Below are 22,165 nucleotides of genomic sequence, written 5' to 3' on the forward strand. Positions count from 1 at the left end.
CTATCTACAGCAGGAGTAAAACGGGAAAAACAGCAACCAATCCTCTTGACGGGACACCTTTTTTTAAACCAATCAAATCCCTTTGCCGTTCGACCTGCCCCCTGTGCGTACATGTCAATGGCGTGCACTGACCCTGGTTCAGTGCGCGTGTAGAAGGACGGAGCGTCGTTGGAGAATGGCGGAGAAGAATGTTTGGGGCTTTACTTACCGGTGAGTGCGCCATACTTGGCATAGTGCAAATAAAGAAAAACGAAGAAACGAAGCGCTGAGGACAGGTTACGCCAGGAACGCACTGGACGCGGAAGTGCTGCGCGCACCGCGCATGCGGAACGTCTCTGCATCTCCGCTCCCAACGGAGTTCCTCCAATGGGGTGGGAGCTGGGCGGAGCCTTGGGGAGATGCTACATTCGTGCTACATGCTAGTTTTCCAAGACCGCCAACCCTAGCTTTAATAGTGGTCGTAGTAATCAAGTCTCTGTTTCAACAGTGAAGAGAAGAGTTCGAGCTGCGGGTTTGACTGGACGAGTTGCAGCAAGAAAACCATTGCTAAGACATCGGAATAAGACAAAGAGGCTTGCCTGGGCCAAGAAACACTGCCATTGGACTACTGAAGACTGGAAAAAGGTATTATGGACTGATGAATCAAAATTTGAAATCACGCAGGATGTTTGTACAGCGTAGAGCAGGTGAAAGGATGCTTCCACAGTGTGTGGCTTCAACTGTCAAACATGGAGTGTGATGGTCTGGGGTTGTTTTGCTGGATCCAGGGTTGGTGACTTGTTCAGAGTGAGAGGCACCCTGAACCAAAACAGCTACCACAGCATCCTGCAGCACCATGCAATACCCTCTGGTATGCATCTAGTTGGTCAGGGGTTCATCTTACAGCAAGATAATGACCCAAAACATAAGTCCAAGCTATGCCAGAACTATCTTGAGAAAAAAGAACAAGCTGGTAAACTTGAAAACGTGGAGTGGCCAGCACAGTCTCCAGACTTAAACCCCATTGAGCTGGTTTGGGATGAAATGGACAGAAGAGTGAAAGCAAAGCAGCCCACAGTGCCACACATTTATGGGAACTTCTGCAACAGACATGGGAAGAACTTTCTGAAGAATATTTGATTTCTATTGTAGAAAGAATGCCACGTGTGTGTTCAGCTGTTATATCTGCCAAAGGTGGCTACTTTGATAAGTCAACAGTTTAGAATACATTGCGGTCTATAAATTGATTCCATAATTTCTTGTTTGACTCCAATTGCTCATTTGTACTTTGCTTTGACATCTGAGTGCAAGGAGACATTAAACAGCATAATTTTCAGTAAAAACACTGGAAAAATTGGGGTGTTCTAAAACTTTTGACCGGTAGTGTATCTCGTCCGAGAACGTTTGTCGTACAGACGTTAGAGAAACGTGGCCTGATAGAGGAGAAATTTCACTACAAAAGTTGTGCACAACCTTGTCAAAAGTCACACGGTGTGGATTTGATCAGCCCTTCAAAATAAAAGTCAAATTTTTGAAAATAAATAGTCACTACGGCCTGTAGGAATGTTGTAGAGAGATCAAATGCTCATGTGTTCGTCTCATAGAGATCTAAAAATCTCCATTTGACAACCCTGACCTAAATCCAACAGGAAGTCCGCCATTTCCTGTCAAATCAAATTTTAATCAAAACACTCTGCACCTTAGAAACACTGAAATGGACTTTGCGTTCCGTAGGGATGTCATAGAGATATCAAACTGATGTTGACGCGTTTGTCACATCCAGATCTAAAAATCACCTATTGACACCCCTGACCTAAGTCCGCAATTTCCATTTCGATGTAAAATTTGACTTAAAATCACTCTTCCAGTTCATGTTAAGCGTAGTAACCAGTAGCCACATGATGGAGATTACTGTTTGTGAGCAGAATTATCTGTTGGGCAAACAATTCTCTGTCTGCCTACATGAGCGATCTCCTCACAGCTGCATGTTCACCTGTCAAACTGTGAGCAGGTCATGAGGTAAGATTAACCAATTCTGCTATGTGGACTGAACGGTCTTTTCAATATGTCTGCAGAAATCTCAAAGTGGTAAAATTAATCCTTTTGGAATGTTTAATAGTTTTAATATATTGTTTGAGCTCATGCCATCTTTCTTTCAGTAGACTTGAAAATTGAGCTGACAGCAGCTGTCAATCAAACTGGGACACTTTGTATTTTGGTCACTTTAATCGCGGGCCGGGGGGGGCGGCGGCCTACATCCACATGGGCATGTAGTGCAGTCATTGAGCTGAGAGCAGCTGTCATTACAGGGGACATATGATGCTGTTTTACTGAACCCTCGTCAGAACAGGCTGTTTCTTAAGCCAGGTTTACACTTGCACGATTCTGTGGCACGCATTGCCACGAATCGAGTCGCAAACGGTCGCAAACCACTCGTAAAGCGGTGTGAAGTGTGCGTAAACCCGTCGGGACTGCGTGCCATGTCGGGACGAGAATTTTGAAATGTTCAAAATTTTGGTCACGACAAAATATCGCGAACCGGCCGTGAACTATGAGCCAACTGTCCGTGAATTCCTTGTGAACGCGTCGGGACGATGCGGGAGAATGCGTGCCAGTCGTGGCCACCGGCGAGTACCCGGAAAAGGGCCCCATGCGGGGGATTTTCGACCCACTGTCGTTGCAGCATCAAGTGTAGCGCCTTTAATTTGTCATTGAAACTGACTGATGTCAGCCGTCCGTCGGGGCTCCCTTCAGCTTGGGGCCCTCGGCAGCGCCTGTTCTGCTGCTCTTCAACACAGAGCAGCTGCAGGGACAGGATCTTCTTTTCTCCGCAGTGATAAAACGGAGCGGAGCTGAGCGGAGCGTGGACGGACACTGTGGAATTTGGGGATGATGTACACAGAGGAACTACATTTAAAGTTAAACTCAACATATTTCATCTGACCTCTTTGAATTTTTGATTATTTCTTTACAGGTCCTAAAGTTTGTGTCAAGAAAGGTCATGTTCTGTCAAACTTTTATTTGTTCATGTTTTTTGTTCTCACTCAAAAGGTAATAAACAGATGCAACGTGGGAGATTACTGCAAATAACATCCTGCCTTGTTACTGCAGTTTCCCTCTCTCACTGTGACTTAGACTCCAAAGAAAACATTATGGCAAACAAGTCGATCCCCTCTACTTCTCTCTGGCAGATGAATTCCTTTGACACTCATTAGTAGTGGTAAACCAGTCCATGAAATATTAATGGAATCACCTTGAAGTTTTCACCATGACATGGGTGACAAAACAGAAGAACAACTCTTGCAATGTTTGCAACAATTATCTGTTTCATCAAAATGATTTGAGACAATCTTCTTTTTTTTATTGAGTAATCCATTCAGATTTTGTCAAGCGGTTTCAGTACTGCAGTCTCTGTCTGGCACAAGAAATGTTATCTTACTGCAGAGGGGGCTGCAAATTTTATTGACACTGATGCAAACAAATTCCTTTGGCTTCCAGTTATTTTATCCTTGAACATTTTTAATTCATGCTTAATCAGGCAGTTGAAATCAAAACATTTTCTTTAAGATTAAGAAAAGGAAACATGAAGAAAGCAAAAGTAAATGCAAAATAAAAGTTGTGTCAATGAAGCTCATTTCATTGACACAACTTTCTAAGTCACCAAAATTCATGTTGCTGTATGTATATTTTTTGACCCAGCGCATTTGGTCACATTTGCTGTTAACACATAATAGAGTCACAGAAGAACCAGACTTCATGACTGTTTTTTTGTGACAAGAAGTATCTGTTCCAACCACTCTATTAGAGAAAAATCAAAAGTTGTAGAAATAACTGGGACCTCAAGAGAGCCATGGCATTCTGTACTTTACAAGTGGATGTAAACTTTTCCCCACAACTGTATGTTTTCATACTGCATCTATGAAAACTGCTTCAAAAATAAAAAGTGATTGCTTAATTCTGGTGGTGTGCCAGACAGGCAGCCTGTAAGGAGACCCAGAGATTGGCCCTGGATGTGTTTGAGAGATTTCATTTTATTATTTATGATTTTCTAAAAGGGTATAAAACAGTATATAGTCTTCCTTCAGCTATACTTACGTGTTTATGTTAGCATTTCCAGATTTTTTTTTTTTTTTTTTTTTTTGGGGGGGGGGGGGGGTGTCTCACACAAATCAAATCAAATAAAATCAAACTTTATTTGTATAGCACTTCTCATGATAATAAAAACAACGCAAAGTGATGAACAGTAAAAAAAGAAAAACAGTCATAAAAACAAAGGAATAAAAACCACACCATCATTAAAGGTGTAATACAACATTTTGATTTCCGGGTGGATCACCTAAATAATTGGTGGGTCCGTTTGTCAATCATTCTGACGAGCTGCTTTCGTAAGGCGGTTCTACGTGCTTGCGCCCAATCAGCTTCTCCCTTTTGCGCATGCGCATTCAGAGTGTTTATGTAGCCGGTGAGCTTCTGAGCTCGTACTTACCGATGGCGAGTCTGACATAATGAAACTGTAACTGTTTCGGAAAAAAAGCTTTATTTATGAGCGAGGCGGATCGCAGAAACTGTAAACAGAGCCGTGCACGGCGGAGAAGAGGAGATCGCGCTCGTACACTTCCGCGTTTCCTGGGAGAAGCAGGAGAGCCGGGCGGATGGTCTGGCGCATGTGCGTTGTTCAAAAAGTGAGTAACAGACGTGGGGCTTCGTCTTTTCGAGAAAATGTTGTATTCCACCTTTAAGTATACACCACACACACACACGCACACCCACACACAAACAGACATACACCCAATTTTTGCCCACAGCAAGGCAGAGGAGAAATGGCATGGCACTAAGCATCATGGGAAAACACTACCAGTGGGGCTGTCCTCACCAGGAGAAGGCAAACGTCATTCATACTGGGGCCCCAGAGCTCGACCCCCGACCCCGTCAGACCAAGGAACCCCGCACACCGAAGTGTGTAGCCCCCCGGGCCAGCCAGGACCAGAGGACTTGAGCGCAGTGACCCCAGCAGAGGACCGGAACCAACTCCTGGTGTGAAGGACCCCCCTGAGGAAACACTGAAGTTAAGCAGCTAAAAACATTAAAAGACATGATACAAAGCTAATAAAAAATAAGTAAGATGAGATTATAAAGTAGAAGAGTAAAATAAATTAAAAGTACATAATAAAAATAGAACGAATCAATAGGATAAGTATATTAAAAATTAAAATGACAAAAAATAAAAATAAAAATGATAGAGATAAGAACTATAAAAGGTCAATTAAAAGCCAGATTAAAAAGGTGTGTTTTTAACCTCCCTTTAAAACTATCAACAGTCTCTGTGGTCCTGAGGTTCTCCGGCAGGCTGTTCCACAGGCGGGGCTGGCGGCTAAAAGCCACATCACCATGAGTTTTTGTTCTGGCTTTTGGAACACACAGTAAGGCACTGCCAGAGGACCTCAGGGCCCACGAGGGTCGATAGGGTAAAAACAGATCAGCTAAATAAGAAAGTGCAAGGCCATTAAGACATTTAAAAACTAGTAAGAACTTTAAAATCGATCCTGAAGCGGACAGGGAGCCAATGCAGCGACTGTAAAACCGGTGTAATGTGGCTCCGCCCCCTGGTCCTCATCAGCACGCGTGCGGCTGAGTTTTGTAACAGTTGTAAGTTAAGAAATGTTCTTTTTGGGAAGACCAGAGAGCAAGGCATTACAAGAATCTAATCTACAGGAGATAAAAGCATGCATCGTCTGTACTGGCCTGAGAGAGAAACGGGCGGACTTTGGCGATATTCTTGAGATGATAAAATCCAATCTTAGTTTTGTTTTTAATGTGTGGAATAAAATTTAGCTCAGAGTCAAAAATCACGCCCAGGTTCTTAACTGATAGTGCTGGTTTAAAATTTGCTAATTTTGGTAAAATTTTCTCTCTCTGACCTTCAGGACTGATAACTAAAACCTCAGTCTTGTCCTGGTTGAGCTGTAGGAATTTCACTGCCATTCATGACTTGATGTCTGAAATACAGTTAAATAGGGTTTCTATTGGCCCTGAGTCATCAGGAGACACGGCCATGTACAGCTGAGTATCGTCAGAGTAACTATGAAAACTGATGCCGTGTCTCCTGATGACGTCCCCAAGTGGAAGCTTGTAGAGATTAAAAAGTATGGGACCTAAAATTGAACCTTGGGGAACCCCACACCTAATTTCATGGGTTCCTGAGGAACAAGTATCCATACTTACATAAAAACCTCGATCTGTGAGATAAGAACTGAACCAGTTAAGAACAGTACCAGAGAGGCCCACCAGGTGACTCAATCTTTTTATTAAAATGTGGTGGTCTACTGTGTTGAAGGCGGCACTCAGGTCCAGTAAAACCAACACTGTGAGTTTTTTATTATCTAAATTCCACCTGATATCATTTAAAATCTTTAAAATGGAAGTCTTGGTACTGTGGTTCACTCTAAAACCAGACTGATGTCTTTCTAAAATGTTATTGATCATTAAAAAGTGATTGACTTGGTTAAAAACCAGTGTTTCTAAACTTTACTTAATGGTAAGTTGGATACTGGTCTGTAGTTATTAAGAACATTGGCGTCTAAATTGCTGTTCTTCAGAAGGGGCTTCACCACCGCCGTTTTCAAGGCAGTGGGGAAGACACCCGTCTGAAGAGAGCAATTCATGATATTTAAAATCTGTTCCTCAAGGAATCCATAAAGTGATTTAAAAAGTTGTGTGGAAATGGTGATGTCGTGGGGTGGTGCTTGGTTGGCAACCTGGTACAGTTGGTCGTAGAACACATACTTCTCATCCTCATCAGCGACATCTGTGGGGGCATAAGCGACGATGACCGTCATCATGCCATGTCAGTGGAGGAAGCGAGCAGATAACAATCTGTCGCTCACGGGTGTCCAGCTGATGAGAGATTTATGGAGGGCATTTGGGAAGGCAAGGGCCACGCCATAGAGGCCCGTCCGCTTCTCCGGGCCACTGTAGATGTAACAGTGGTCGCCAGCTGTTATTTCACCACTTCACTGACATCTGACTTCACAGAGCCCTGCCAGTGTGATGTTATAGCGGCAGAGCTCTTGGGACAACAGGGTCGTAGCTCCTGGGCAAAGGAGGGTCTGGACGTTCCAGGTGGCGATACGGGTCCTGAGACGAAGGTTGATCCATACTCGTTGGTCAGGGGCAGGCTGGGGTCTGTTACCGTGTTGGGCAGTCCGGCTTCTTTTTGTGGTCAGTGTCATAACAAAATGGTTTCTCCTGGGTGGGTTGTTAGTCCTCCGCTGGATAGTCGGTTGGTGGGGCTGCCACCTCACAGTGTACCGACACACTGGCGTCACCATCGTGCTGACGGATGCCAATGCCACTCTTTCCGGCAGCGATCGGTCGCCTGGCTCAACTGTTGGCACCATCTTTGCCGACAGAGCAACAAACGACAATGGAAACCGCCTTCTCTTGTTCTGCCACCATCACAGCCTCTGTGTTGCCGATACCTGGTTTCCCCGGAAACTAATCCACCAGTGAACATGGTACAGCCCAGACAGCAGAACCAGGAAAGCGCTGGACCACATCCTGATCACCCGACGCTGGAAGTCGTTTGTCACCAACTGCCGGGTGTACCGTGGAGCCGAGCTCGGCAACACAGACCACCGTCTCCTGGTGGCTCAGCTTAGGCTGAAGCTTCAAGCCAACCAGTCCCCCAAGACTCAACCCCGCCTCAATTCCTCACTCCTCAGAGCCCCCAATATCGCCACAGACTTCAGTAATTCCATCCACTGAACCTTCGATGCCCTGGCTTTGGACCGGAAGAGTGACTGGCAGACCTTTAAGGAAAGTGTTCTCCAGTCAGCTCAGAAAGTACTTAGGTGCTCACGACCACCACCCAAAAAGCCATGGATTTCGGAGAAGACACTCAACATCATTGAAGAGCGGCGTGAGGCACGACTCCGGGACGACCTGACGGAGTATCGCCGACTGAACTATGTGCAAAATGTGGCTATAGCTGAGGACAGGGAGCGGTTCTGGCAAGCCGAGGCCATACATCTAGAGTCCGCAGCCAACAATAACAACATGAGTCGCGTATACAACTTACTTCGCCAAGCTCGCAATGGCCCCCGCATCAAGTCAGCCCTGGTGAAAGACTCTGATGGTAACATCATAACAACATAAAGAAACTGCCTCCAACGCTGGAAAGAGCACTTCAGCCTCTTGCTGTACCGCAACACCACCCTTGCTCCCTCCATCATCCCAGTTGCCGCAGACACAGCCCCCAACCGCGCCCGTAACATGGACCCCATAACATCCGCGGATGTCAGAGCCGCCCTGAAAAAACTGAACAACAGGAAAGCCCCCGGCATTTGCTCCATAACCGCCGAGATGTTAAAGTCGGGCGGGGATGGCACTGTCGAGTGGCTGACCCACATCTTTAACAAGGTGTGGGTAACGGAGCGGCTCCCCTGCGACTGGACCAGAGGGGTCATCCTGCCCTTCTGGAAGCGCAAAGGTGACAGGCCTGTCTGTGGGAACCATAGAGGCATAACACTACTCTCCATCCCCGGCAAGCTCTTCACCAAGATCTTGCTGACTCGTGCTCTCCCAGCCCTCAGAAGTAGCCGCCGCCCCCAGCAGGCTGGCTTTATGCCCAACCGCTCCACATCAGATCACATCTCTGCTGTCCGTCTTCTGACAGAGAAGGTCTATGAATTCCGGAGAGACCACCATCTCTTCGTCGGATTCCTAGACCTCAAGGCTGCATTCGACACAGTCCACTACTCATCACTGTGGAGTATCCTACAAACCCTCAGCGCACCTCTGAAGATCACCACTCTCTTCAAGCTGCTCTACAGCAACGCACAGAGCTGTGTCCGTGTCAACGGCTGTGACTCTGACTGGTTTTCCATCTCCAGTGGTGTCCGTCAGGGCTGTGTGGCTGCTCCAGACCTGTTTAACTGCATCATCGACCACCTGATGCGCAGGGTCTGTGAGCGAGTACCCGGAGTGTCCTTTGGCAACTACCAACTGACTGATTTGGAGTATGCCAACGACACCATCCTGCTCAGCACCTCCTACAGTCAGCTGAGGGACTCTTTGAGTGTATACAGTGAAGAGGCAGAAAAGCTTGGTCTCCATGTGAGCTGGACTAAGACAAAGTTCATGCATGTTGGTGAAGGACCAGACCCACCTCCTTTTCTGACCAACGCACAACGCACGCCCACGCGAACATGTGAAGCATGGACGGGCAGCAGACAGGAGGCAAAGGAGGCCTGACATCAATTCATTTATCAAAACAGAAGAAGAAAGCAATATGGAGGGAGATAAGCTGGCTGGCAGCATGGATTCTACTTGTTTGATTAAAAAAATGTTGAAGCAGTTTTCTGTTTTCCACACAAAAAGGAACACTGGCTGAGAATGACCTGTTTAATTGTGCAAGAAAAAAGTGTGGTATCTCTTAGTTTTACTTTTCTTGTGGTACTACATTTGTTACAGACCTGAAAATGTAACTCCTGCTAAAAGGCAACTTCAGAGGGACTGCAGAGGGAGCACTGGACACACACAGACATTATGTTATAGTGTGCATGTGTTAGTTTTTTGAATATTTATTTTATTTGGAGCCTTAAAGGGGCTGTATCATGCTTTTTTAGCTAGTCCAAACACTAGAAATGGCATTAACATGGTAATAGTTTATTTTTGGCACTAAGGAAAAGTCATTTTGTGTGAAATAAAAGATTTTCTGGGGCTAATTCTGAAACCCGGAAGAGAAAACGATCTGTTTCACTGAAATCCCGCCTCTCCCCCTGTGGACTTTGACTGACAGCGTACTTCAACCAATCAGCGCTTCAAAACAAATACACTGGCTAGCTTTAGCCCTTTAGCTTCTCTACACACAAAGACACGCGAAAACATCTTTTCCTGTTAGAAACTCACCAAGTGCAGACCCTTCAGACTCTTGCTCTTGCTTGATTGTTGCTTTCAGATGATGGTTAAAGTTTATCTCCGTAATCAGAGTTAGAAAAAAGCAGCAACGCTGATTGCCGAGGGCCTGCGGGAGGGGGGCTCAGGGGAGCCATCTTCTCCGTGTGACGTCAACATGGGAAACAGAGCGTTTTCATGGGTGAGGGAGGGGCTAACTCTCTGAACAGCACAACATGAGGAAAGCTCAAACACTCAGGCACGAAGGAAAAAATGCTTTGGAGGTGTTTTTGGTGAGTGCATAACTATATAACAAGGTTAAAACATACAAAAAGTGAATTTTGCATGATACAGCCCCTTTAAATATAAGACACATCACGTGTTAAATATATATAATCATGTCCTGTTGTTTTTTTTGTTAATGCAATACAGGAAAAAAGGGTATATTTCAGACATAGTTGGAAATTGTGATTACTTGTGATTAATCATGATTAATTTGTAAACTGTGATTAATCTGATTAAAAATTTTAATCATTTGACAGCCCTAATACACTGTATATATATATATATATATATATATATATATATATATATATATATATATATATATATATATATATATACATGTACATACATACATGTCCTGTGTCCTGTTTTTCAGGATCCTGGCCTACTACTGTGATCATTGAGTTAAGTCCATCAAAAGAAAACTATCCTTGTAAATTGGAAATCCAGAAATAATCTGAGTAACAGGCAGTTTAAGAGTCTTTTATTAGATCATATTAGCTTGGAGACAATGTCTGTCTGTTCAAAGGACCAATCAGCTGAATCTGGTTCCCTCTGGTCCCCTGTGATCAGCTCCATCACTTAATGTAAGGGGAAGTTGAGGGCCTCTCCTCTTTGAGGGTCGGTTGTTGGGGGGGGGGGGGGGGGGGTCGCTGATGGCTGCGGGTGCTTGGCGCTGTCTTGGGGTCAGGATATGGGCTGCTTCCCTGGGGGCTGTCTTCGTGTTTGGTTTGGATTGGGGGGTGAGGGGAGCCGCCAGCTGTTGGGGCTGTCTGGCGGCGGTGGGGCGGGGGCTCCGGGGGGCCTGGGTCGGTGGGTGCCGGTTCATGTCCGGGTGGCCGGGGTGTCCTGGGGCGGGTGTGGCTGGGGGCCCTGGGCCCTGGTGCCTGGGGGCTGTCCCCTTCCATTAGAGTGGGGGGGTCGGCCTAGCTGGGGGGGCCGGTCAGCTCGGGCGTACTGCTGCGGCCTGGGTCGGTGCATTCCCTGGGGTCTGGTTGCTGCCCCGGAATCCAGGGCATCGGGGTGGGGGGTTGTGGTGGTGGGGGACAGGGGGGTGGGGTGGCGGACGGGGGGTGGGATGGATGGGGGGGTAGATAGGGGGATGGTGGTGGTGGGCTGTGGGGGTTAGGGGGTTGGGGAAGGTGGGTGTGCATGTATGTGCATGTGTATATGTGTGTATGTGTGAGTATGTATGTTTGTTTTTGTATTACTGGGTATGTATGTCTGTGTATGTGAGTGTGTGGGTGTGTATCTAATGTAACATCTTGAAGCCCTCTGAGGCAACTGTTGTTGTGATACTGGGCTATACAAAAATAAAATTGATTGATTGATTGTATCTGGATATGTACATATATGTGTGTGACTGTGTATGTGTAAGTGTGTATGTATGTGTGGGTATGTTTCTGTGAGCATGTATGTATGTGTGTGTGGGTGTGTATCTGTAAGTATGTATGTATGTCTGTATGTGTGGGTGTATATGTGTGGGCGATTGGAGGTATGTATGTGAGGAGAGAGTGTGGTGCCCTGTGTGTGTGTGTGTGGGGGGGGGGGGGGGGGGGGGGGGGGGGGGGTGGGCCTGGGGGTGGTGGGCCCTGGGTCTGGGTCCTTCCGCTGCCCCCTGTCTGTCCTCACCTCCACTCCTTCTGATGCATGATGGGTGTGTACTTCTTGGGTCGGTGGCTCTCTGGCTATGGTTGCTGTCCGCCCTGGTCCTGGGAGGGCGGGGGGGGGGGGCTCCAGGCCCTGTCCTTCATCTGGGGGCTCCTGGGTGACGGGGGTGCTGCGGCATCCCTGGACCCCCCTCTCCCCCCGCTCTCATGCACACACACGTAGGGCTTTGGGAGGTGGGCTATAGGGGTGGGCGATATGGCAAAAATGTCATATCACGATTTTTTTAAATAAATATCACGATCACGATTTTATCACGATTCTTTTTTATATTGCTTTTTCTAGACTAATTTGCAAGTTTGACCATTTTCCCCCCCAATGTTAAACATATAAGATGTATAAAATGTATTTAAACATGTAAAACCCTAAAAGAAAAAAACTGACAATTTAAGCTAAAGAAACTGGCTTTAATTTAAATAGTACAGGTTTTTTTCTAATCAAAATGTGCAATGAACACAAACATAAAAAGTAATGAACAGCAATAGAGTGCATTTTTGTAACACAAAAACTAAACACACAAATAGATTATTAAAAAGGGTCAATAAAAATGCAAACTTAGCTGGTTACCATTTAAAGGGCAACAGTTTAGAACAAAACAATTTAACTTTAACATCTATAACCTGAGTGAATAATACAGCTGCTTGAGAACAATTTTGTGTTCAGAGATCTAAGCTTTTATCTCCTTTTAAAAATGAGGTAAAAGATAATGAACAATAAAGTACACTTTTGTAACACAAAAACTAAACACATCAAATAGCTTTTTAGCACAGTTTTAATGGGCTATAGTTTTAATAGGTGCGCTATATGACCACTAGAGGTCTCTGTCTCCATTGAAATACAGCCCCTCATAATCCCATTAAACCAAAGACATTCCACTAGTAATGAGACAAAGGGGTCATTTCAGCTGTTAAATTGATGGTATGTTCACTAAGTGTCTTTTCACATTTCTGTGATTTGTTGTATATAAAATCCCTCACGCTAGTTAGTGAACTGCTAGCGGTAAATCGCTAGCTAGCGTTAGCATTGGTGCTAGCTTCAGCGTCCCTCCCTCCAGCTTTTCGGGGTGTTTCTATGATGGCTGATCTCATGTAGATCCCGTACTGCTGTTGTAAACCAGCTTTGCCTGACACAGCCTCCACCCAGCAGCAACTCCAGTCAGAAAAGCTCCACAGCGCTCCGCTCGTTGTTAGCTGCCTTTGCGTCCTCGAACGCAGCACTGGCTGTGGCTGAGTTTTTTTTTTTTTTTAATCATCGTTAATGTTGCTCCGCAAGTATCTATTATGTATGTGGAGAACTGTACTAGAGGGAATATTTATTTGATATTATCTGAAGCTTTCAGGTAACATCATCACTCCAAAAATTATATATAGGTGAAAAGAACGAGGAGAACGTGCCCTATAGACGGTTTAACGATCTTTCTGATTTATGAGATCGTCCCGACGTTACAATCCTTAACGATCGTATATTGTCATATCGCACACCCGCACGGGCTTATCAGGTTGGGTGTGGTGGAGGGGGCCATCTAAGTGGCCTCAATCACCGCACCCTTCAGTGGCTCGCCTCTCAGTCTTAATTGCACTTAGTCATCTAACATGACCAAATACATACAAACACACACGTCGGGGGGTCTTGGCCCGCCGTGTCGGGGGTGGGGCTGTTCAGGTAGATGGGACTGCTCGTTTGGCCTCACTTGCAGCACGGTGTGGTTACTGATCCCTCAATTTTAATTGCAAACAACATATACTCCATCAACACTCACGAGCCGGGAGGGGGGGGGGGGGGGGGGGGGCGGGGGGGGCAATGGGGTCTTCTGCACCCACGTTTCTGGATTCCTTCTGGTGGGGGGCGGGGGGGCTGATGTTTTCCCCACAGGTCTGGGGTTTGGACTGGCTGTGGTTTGGGGGGCTGCTGGCTCTGGGGGGTGCATACCTGTCTGCAGCTGTGGGGTTTGGGGGTGGGGGCGGCGGGTGTGGGTGGCGGGGGGGCCTGGATGTTGGGTTCGGTGTTCCCTTGCCTTCCAGGGGGCTCTCCCACAGGACATGACGGTTGGATGACGTGGGAATGTGAGTGTGTTTGGGGTAGGGTTGACTCTGTGTGTGTGTGTGTGTGTGTGTGTGTGTGTGTGTGTGTGTGTGTGTGTGTGTGTGTGTGTGTGTGTGTGTGTGTGTGTGTGTGTGTACGTGCTTGCTCGCGTGTGTGTGTGAGTGTGTTAGAATGTGAGTGTGTTTGGTTTAGGGATGAGTGGTTGTGTGTGTGTGTGTGTGTGTGTGTGTGTGTGTGTGTGTGTGTGTGTCAGTGTGGGTGTGAGTGTTGGGTTGGGGCGGGGGGGAGTGAGGTGGGAGAGGACAGGGTGAGAGGGGTGGACGGGGGGGGGCGGTGATGCCCTGGGGTGGGTAGCCGCCCGTGTGGGCCGGTTCTCCCGGGTGGGTCATGGCCCTCCGTCGGGTTGGCTCTTGGGCTCTTGGGCCTTGGGCTCTCGGCTCTGCCCGCCCTGGGCGTCCGGTGCCCGGGGTGGCCCGACTCCTGCCGGTCATGGCTCCGCGGGGCCCGGGCTCTGGGACCGCCGGGGTCCCGGCCGGGGCTTTCCTCTGCCCCATTTCTGGACCGGAGCGGGGGCGTCTGCCTGTGGGAGCGGCTTGGATCCAGGCTCTGTGATGACCGCCGGCTGTCTGGGCTCTGAGGGCCTCTCTGGCCTGCTTCTGGCCTTCTCAGGTGTCAGAGGTCATATATGCATGATCACTATCACCATCACTATCACCATATTTTCATGATCACGCTGATCTTTAATCACTCTTCACCTACTCGGTTATGTTGTCTTCTTGTGGTGGTTAGAATAATGGTGATCTGTAGTAGCCCTCTCTTGATGCATGCCCCGAGTTTACTACTAATTACTACTAGCTATATTCTCAAAAAAAAAAAAAAAAAAAAAAAGGTTTGTGGTGTCCTTCCATTTCCTTCCTTCCCTACACCTCCTTTTACTTTTGTGGCCTGGTCTGTTCACTACTGTAGTTCGTTAGGGGGAAAAAAATAAATAAATTATATATGTGTATGTACATATATATATATATATGTATATATATATATATATATATATATATATATATATATATATATATATATATGTGTATATACACATGTATGGTATGTTATATGTCATATATGTGATATATGTATGTATGTATGGTTCTGTCAGTTCTTGTGTTGGTTGTCGGCTCTGTTTTGGTGTTGTCCAGATTGGGGTTTGGGATTGTTCTTGGTTGCGTGTGGTGCGTAGACAACACTGTTTTGCATTGTGAATTTGTACATAGGTTGTGCCAACAGTCCCAACAGTCTTTTGGTTCTAGAATAGTACTAGAATAATGGACACGGAGGAGGGTGTAGGTTTCACTTTATTACACAAATAAATAAATACACCAACCAGAGAGTACCTGGTGGACCAGTCATGGCTCAAAATGCCCTGGATCATTTCTTGTCAAAAAAAAACAAACAAAAAAAAATGGGTGGCTGTAGGAACATTTAAAATTTTCTAATACCAGAAATCAGAATTTATTCTTTCAGAGGCCACAGAGAATGTAAAATTTTAGAGCAAGGAAAAACTTTTCATCCCTCACACCATAAATGAGAGGACTGAGACATCTTGGAGCAACAATAAACATTACGTAGTTAAAGTGTCTGAAATTTTTATACAACTTAATATTTGTTTGAAGAATAGCAGCTTCTACCATTGGACAGAACAGCTGGATGAGACACAGCAGCAGCTGGAAACCATGAAGAAGAACAGTCCTGAGACCTTTCCTGGACGACGTTCTGTTCTCTCCTGATGCTGCTTTGGCCACTTTTGTGATATGAATATAAGAGAGAGCTATTATTACAAACATGACCAGGAAGTAGAACTGGTTCACCGCTGACCTCAGGTGACCCTGCCATTCATGCACAATGAAAATATCGGCCGCACAGAAACTAATGTGTTTGTTAAAGTCAGAGGACACAGACACAAAGAAAATCAAGACAATTATGATACAGGGAATGACACCAAGGCCGTAAATGATGAGGAAGACCTGCAGGGTGCTGCGGGTGGAGCACAGCTCCGCGTGACGCAGCGGCATGCAGATGGCCACATATCGCTCCAGTGTCATTGCTGTGAGAGTGAGAGGCGTGAGAAAAATACTCACAGACGTCACTATAAACATGGTGAGGCATGACCACAGGTGAACAGGTTTCCCAATGAAACTAAAAATCAGCAACAGATTAGTGGTGAATAAAGTGACACAATCAGACATCAATGCATGTGCAAATAAGATGTAGCGCATGGTTGTGTAGAAAACATCCTTCATGAAAAAGGTCACAATCAGCATGATGTTAATTGAAAGGAAAACAACCACCAGAACCTGAACTAGAATCACCCACTCATCAATCCTCCGTGATGATTTTTTACCATCTGTGAATGAGCTGTTATTGGCCATCAATTTCTAATGTTATGAGGCTGTGGAGACAAAACCAACATCCAGAAATCATCAAGACAGTGAATACAGAGGAGAGAAAGCAGCTGCAGATTAGATGAGTGAAACTCAATCACCAAAACAAACCCTCCCTGCACTGATCAGTCACCAAGAGTCACAGCAGAGACAAACTCTTTCTGCTGCCCTCCCTCTCCACTCACACTTTAAAGATGCATGTTGGACCAAGTAGGAACAACATCCTGTCATCAGGACGCTGTCGTCAACAACAGTGTTGTCATGACTACATACAGTGAATGCTGTTTGTCCAAACTTTCATATATGGTGTGTGTGACGAACAGGCCGTTTGTCACTGGTTAAAGCACTGCACTTTGCACACAGACACTTTCTCTCATTCACATTGCACTAATGCACAGCACTTTAAAGAAGCTAATTTGCACATAACAAAGAATACTTTGCACAACGATTGTCTTTTTAAATTATTTATTTATTTATTGGAGACCGTTTGTCTGTGGGTCTGGTCGGGCGTGGCGGCGGACCTGCAGGACAAACAAATGACAAATCAAGATTGGTTAATGTGCAATATATGTGCCTGTTTTTAATTAGCTTTTCTTTTAGGTGTTGGCATGCATGCAGTGAGTGTGGAGAAGGTGTTGGGTGTGTGAATGTGGTGGAGTGTGTGTGTGTGTGTGATTTTTAACTCACCTTTCTGCTCTTGTGTTCAGGAGTGGTGTCCGGCCAAAAGATTCCCCGGGGGACGGACACCACTAAAGAAAGTTCTGGGCTGGTCCAAGAGTGGAAATGGGTGGGGGGTGGTTTCACGGATTTTAGATATGGTTTAGGATTTCGTGTAGTTATTTGGGTCGTTAGTTTGGTTTATTCTTAAGTATGGGTTTTGTTTTGTTTAGGTTAGTATTATGAGTTTATAGTGGAGGATTTTAACATAGTTTTAGAGAGCTAATATTATGTTTTATACCTCCTGGAGTTTTAATGGTTTTACCCTGTTAAGCTGAGTGTATTTAAGGGCCTGAAGACATTCAGTGAGACAGAGACTGTGATTGTGGTGAAGCCAAGCTCCTGGGAGATCCTCCAATGCACCTTTTTGCACTTTTTGGCACTTTGCACTTTGCACTTTGCACTTTATGGTTGATTTTTGCACAAGAAAATAAAAAAGGAAGTGGACCACTCAACTTGGCTCATCCCTTCGTGCTCACTGTTCCTGAGCCGCTCACGCCACGCTGCTTACAGTGTGCTGTGAAAGTTCCGGACTGATGACAAAAGTTTGGCTTCTTTCACTAGTTTTAGCAACTTTGGGAAAAAAAAAATTGAAATTGAATTGTGCCATATTTGAAAGAACCTTGCATTATTGAGATGAGAAGCAGAGCTGAGTATGAATTTTGACCTGTTTGATGTTATTCAACAGACATTTTTCCAGTTTATCCATTTTAGAAACAAGGATCTTCGTCACATGTGGACGAACCACAAAAGGCCACAACAATCTGATACCTCCTCCTCATGTTGGTCTGGCTGCTCACACACTGCTGTTGGATGGTTTTAAAATTTCCAGATATGTGTCATGAATCAGCCAACATGGGGGTTTTGGGAACCACGTCATGCCTCCCACCATGAACATGTGGACCCACAATAACAGACTGCCTTCATCAAAATATTGCTAAAATTGCTCAAGTCACTGTCCTCAGTTTCCTCAAATCCAGCCAACTATTCCCTGATTATATGCTTTTATCTTTTTATCCAAGTTAATATACACTGGACAACTCAACAATTCATGTAAGGACCAACACAGAGTCCTGAAAAGAAAATTTAAAATCAACCAAGCCAATAACAGATGGTATATGGATTGTGGTTGGAAGCTGGATTATGTCCAGAAATCCAAAGCACAGACAGAGAGAACGTGCAAACTCAAACAATGAAGGCTTTGAAGTTCAAACGAAGAATCCCACAAGGATCTCTGATGTGAGTTTACAATCCACCACACCTCTCTTCAGGGCTGGACTGGGACAAAGAAATCGGCCTGGCCATTTTGAGCCGTGACTGATTAAAATGGCTAAAATCTCTGACAAGAAAGAGGGAGCTATTGCATCCACAATGATGATCCAGACAGCCGCATAGCTTCAGTGAATGAAACACTTTATTCCGGAATACATTTCCCATCAACCCCCAGGCCGTAAGAACAGTGCCTACAAATACCTGACACCTGCTGACGTCATCACCACGTGACTCAGACTCACACACCACAGGAGCGAGGACATTAAGAGCACTAAAAACACACAACAGAACTTTAAAATTGATTCTAAAATGAACCAGAAGCCAATGGAGTGACAACAGCATAGAGGTAATGTGTTCACATTGAAAATCAGGCAGCGGGGGGCGGGATGGCGCTCCTGGCTTTGTCCTTCATCAGGGGGCTCCTGGGTGACGGGGGGTGCTGCGGCATCCCCGGACCCCCCTCTCTCTCTCTCTGCTCTCATGCACACACACGTAGGTCTTTGGGAAGCAGGCTTATCGGGTTGGGTGTGGTGGAGGGGTCCATCTAAGTGGCCTCAATCACCGCACCCTTCAGTGGCTCGCCTCTCAGTCTTAACTGCACTTAGTCATCTAACACGACCAAATACATACAACACACACATCTGGGGGCCTTGGCGCGATGTGTCGGGGGTGGGGCTGCTCAGGTAGATGGGACTGCTCGTTTGGCCTCGCTCACAGCGCGGTGTGGTTACTGCCCTCAATGTTAATCGCAAACAACATATACTCCATCAATACTCATGAGCAGGGGAGGAGAGGGCAATGGGGTCTTCTGCGCCCCCATTTCCAGGTCCCTCCCGGTGGAGGGTGGGGGGGCTGTTGTTTCCCCATGGGCCTGGGGTCTGGACCAGCTGTGGTTTGGGGAGCTGCTGGCTCCGGGGGGTGCATACCTGTCTGCTGCAGTGGGGTATGGGGGGGGTGGGGGGCTGGATGTGGGGTTCGGTGTTCCCTTGCCTTCCGGGTGGGTCTCCCACAGGACATGATGGACAGATGACCCAGGAATGTGAGTGTGTTTAGGTTGGTGTTGATTGGCTGTGTGTGTGTGTGTGTGTGTGTGTGTGTGTGTGTGTGTGTGTGTGTGTGTGTGTGTGGTGTGTGTGTGTGTGTGTGTGTGTGTGTGCGTGTGTGTGTGAGTGTGTTGGGTTGAGGCCGGGGGGGAGTGAGGCGGGGGGGGGGGGGGGGGGGGCGCTGGAGGGGGTTAGGCTGGGGGGTGTGGGCTGGGGGGTGGAGGAGGGTGGGCTTTGGGGGGGGGTTGTGATGCCCTGGATCTCGGGGTACGTGGCTGGTACGCTGAGGCGGGCCTGGCCTGGGCTGGGTAGCCACCCATGTGGGCTGGCTCTCCTGGGTATGGTCTTGGCCCTCCACCTGACTGGGGGTGGGGCCGCTCTTGGGCTCTTGGGCCTTGGGCTTTCGGCTCTGCCTGCCCTGGGCGTTGCGTACCCGGGCTTCGCCGGCTCCTGCCAGTCCTGGCTCCCTAGGGCTCGGGCCCCGGGGCCACCAGTGTTCCTGGCTGGGGCTTTCCTGCGCCCCTTTTCTGTACCGGCACGTGGGCCTCTTCCTGGGGGAGCGGCTCGGATCTGGGCTCTGTCTTGGCTTTGAGGGTCTCTCTTGCCTGCTTCTGGCCTTCTCAGGGGTCAGAGGTCATATATACATGAAACACTATCACTATCACATTTGCATGATCATGCTGATCTTAAATCACTCTTCACATTTTGCCTGTGGACTCAGTTACCTTGTCTTCTTGTGGGGTTAGACTAATGGTGATCTGTAGTAGACCTTTCCTGACACTCCGGTGTAATTCCATACTCGATCTCTCAGTTTGCACGCCCCCAGTTTACTACTAGCTATATTCTCTAAAAAAGTGTCCTTGCACTTTGTTCATTCTCTACACCTCCTTTTGTTGTTGTCGTGCCCTTGTCTGTTCACTTGTTTGTTTCATCGACTTTTTGTTTTTTTCACTTTTTTGTGGGGGGGTGGGGGGGGGGTATCGGTTCTGGTTGTGTCAGTCTTTGTGTTGGCTATCAGTTTTGGTTTTTTGGTCTCTGTATTAGTTATCAGCTCTGTTTTGGTGCTGTTTAGATTGTGGTTCAGGGATTGTTCTCTGTTGCATGTGGTGTGTCGATAAGACTGTAAGACTGTTTTGTATTGTGAATTTGTATGTATGCTGTCATACATACAAATTCATACACATGCCCTGCTTAAGCCCCCCTAAAATAGGCGTAGTGCTCAGAGCCTCAAGAGCAGGGAGAAAATTCAATGAGCAGATCAGGAGAAGATTCAGGAAAAATGGAAAAACGAAGGTTTTTCAAGAAAGTAAGTATTTATCACTGCCGGTAGTAACAGTTAGCTCCAGCCCCTGTCTAACAGCAGAAAGCCCCATGTATTTAATAAAAAAATAAAAACCTGGCTGGCACCCTCCTGATGAGAGAGAGACGTTTCAGCTAGCTAAGTAGCAGCTAAAAAAAACGCTGCTACTGAGCTAACTTGTTAGTCTTTTATGCAGTGGATAATAACAATACACTAACAATAATCACTTCACCATCCCTATTGACCTGTAGGAGTCAGGACGACAGAGCAGCTTAGAGACTGAGAGGGGAGAGACCTCTTCTGGAAAGGTGAGTCTAAAGCAGGGCTCACCACCTGCAAGGGTGGGGGGAATTGTTGTTGAATTATTTTCCCTTGAGTGGATTTAAAAGTAACAGTATTGAAATGAAGAAACAAACAAAAAATAATCTTAAAGTGTGGATATTGTTCTCTAAATAAATGTTCCTGAAATAATACTTTGTACAGACATATACCAGATGTGATTTGGAATGGAGTATATTCAAAGTTGCCACAAAATGATCTCATGTTAAATGACTTTCAAAAGCAAAGTGAGTCATGTGACATGTTAAAATATATCTCCCTCTCTCTGACAAGGGTAAGTCCTGCACCTATTGAGTGGCTAATTCTTTTACATATGTAGCCATGTCTAGTTAGACACATGCTTTAAAGACATTTAAAAGGTATAAAAAGACAATCAGACTGTATAAATATTTTAAAAAAATGAATCATTTCTGTATGTAAACAAGTTAAAAGAGCCACAAAGTTCATTCAGTTAAAAAACATAGAATTCAGTTAAAATGTATTTACAGTGTAAAATGTATAAAGTTCATTTATGTGTGAAATTGAAAGAGATAAATAAGTTTGGTTTCATTGGCTGTGTTCGAAACCGCATACTGTCTACTACATCCTTCCATACTCATACTATCCATCCTGCATCCTGCTTACTCAGTCCATCAAACAGTATGCGAAGCGTTTACACTACAGCATACTACATAATAACCCACAATGCATTGCACTTCTTCCATGAGCAGAAATCGATCTGCTAAAGCTGATTTCACTTTAGCTCTAAACTCGTCAAATGTATAACTTCATTGAGATTTTTTTAAAAAATAGGTGACAAAGTGGTCGTTTAGAGCCCGAGTGTGTCGTTTATTTGTCCGAATACCAGCCGTTTATGATTTTGTTCGGACGAATTCGGCGAAATTCAAGCCAGCCACAGTGAGCAACGCACTTCCGGTTATTTTCACCAAAATAAACCACCCCTTTCCCTTTCTCATGCAAAAAAACCTCAGTGATAAATCTGTGCTTTTACTTTGAAAACAAGAAGGCAATCTTTCAGCAATATATCTCGCTTAACATCGCCGTTTGGACCGGTGTCCCGTTAACGGACCAGTTATTATGCCAATTATGATGCTTTACCGACGGAGAGTTTTTTCAGCTATTCAACAAAGATCGGCTCGCAGTCTTCAGTACATCATGGTCGCTTTCAGCATGGACTTGTTCTCAGATATGTG

General features: G+C 45.9%; 1 protein-coding gene and 1 long non-coding RNA gene across 2 annotated transcripts; one reads left to right on the plus strand and one right to left on the minus strand.

Moving 5' to 3' along the window:
• Nucleotides 1–825: 825 nt before the first annotated feature.
• Nucleotides 826–22,131, plus strand: LOC115399995 (uncharacterized). The gene is made up of 3 exons (XR_003932761.1): nt 826–908; nt 4,862–4,867; nt 22,122–22,131. It is a non-coding gene; the product is annotated as an uncharacterized LOC115399995 (long non-coding RNA).
• On the minus strand, nt 15,381–16,289 carry LOC115399964 (odorant receptor 131-2-like). Its single transcript, XM_030107630.1, has one exon. The coding sequence runs from the start codon at nt 16,287–16,289 to the stop codon at nt 15,381–15,383; it is 909 nt and encodes a 302-aa protein (XP_029963490.1).
• Nucleotides 22,132–22,165: the final 34 nt, after the last annotated feature.

Source organism: Salarias fasciatus, chromosome 14, assembly GCF_902148845.1.
Source record: "Salarias fasciatus chromosome 14, fSalaFa1.1, whole genome shotgun sequence".
Taxonomy (NCBI): Eukaryota; Metazoa; Chordata; class Actinopteri; order Blenniiformes; family Blenniidae; genus Salarias; species Salarias fasciatus.

What these genes read in the sequence shown, in the direction of transcription:
- LOC115399964 (XM_030107630.1), bottom strand. Translation starts at nt 16,289, where the DNA reads ATGGCCAATAACAGCTCATTCACAGATGGTAAAAAATCATCACGGAGG.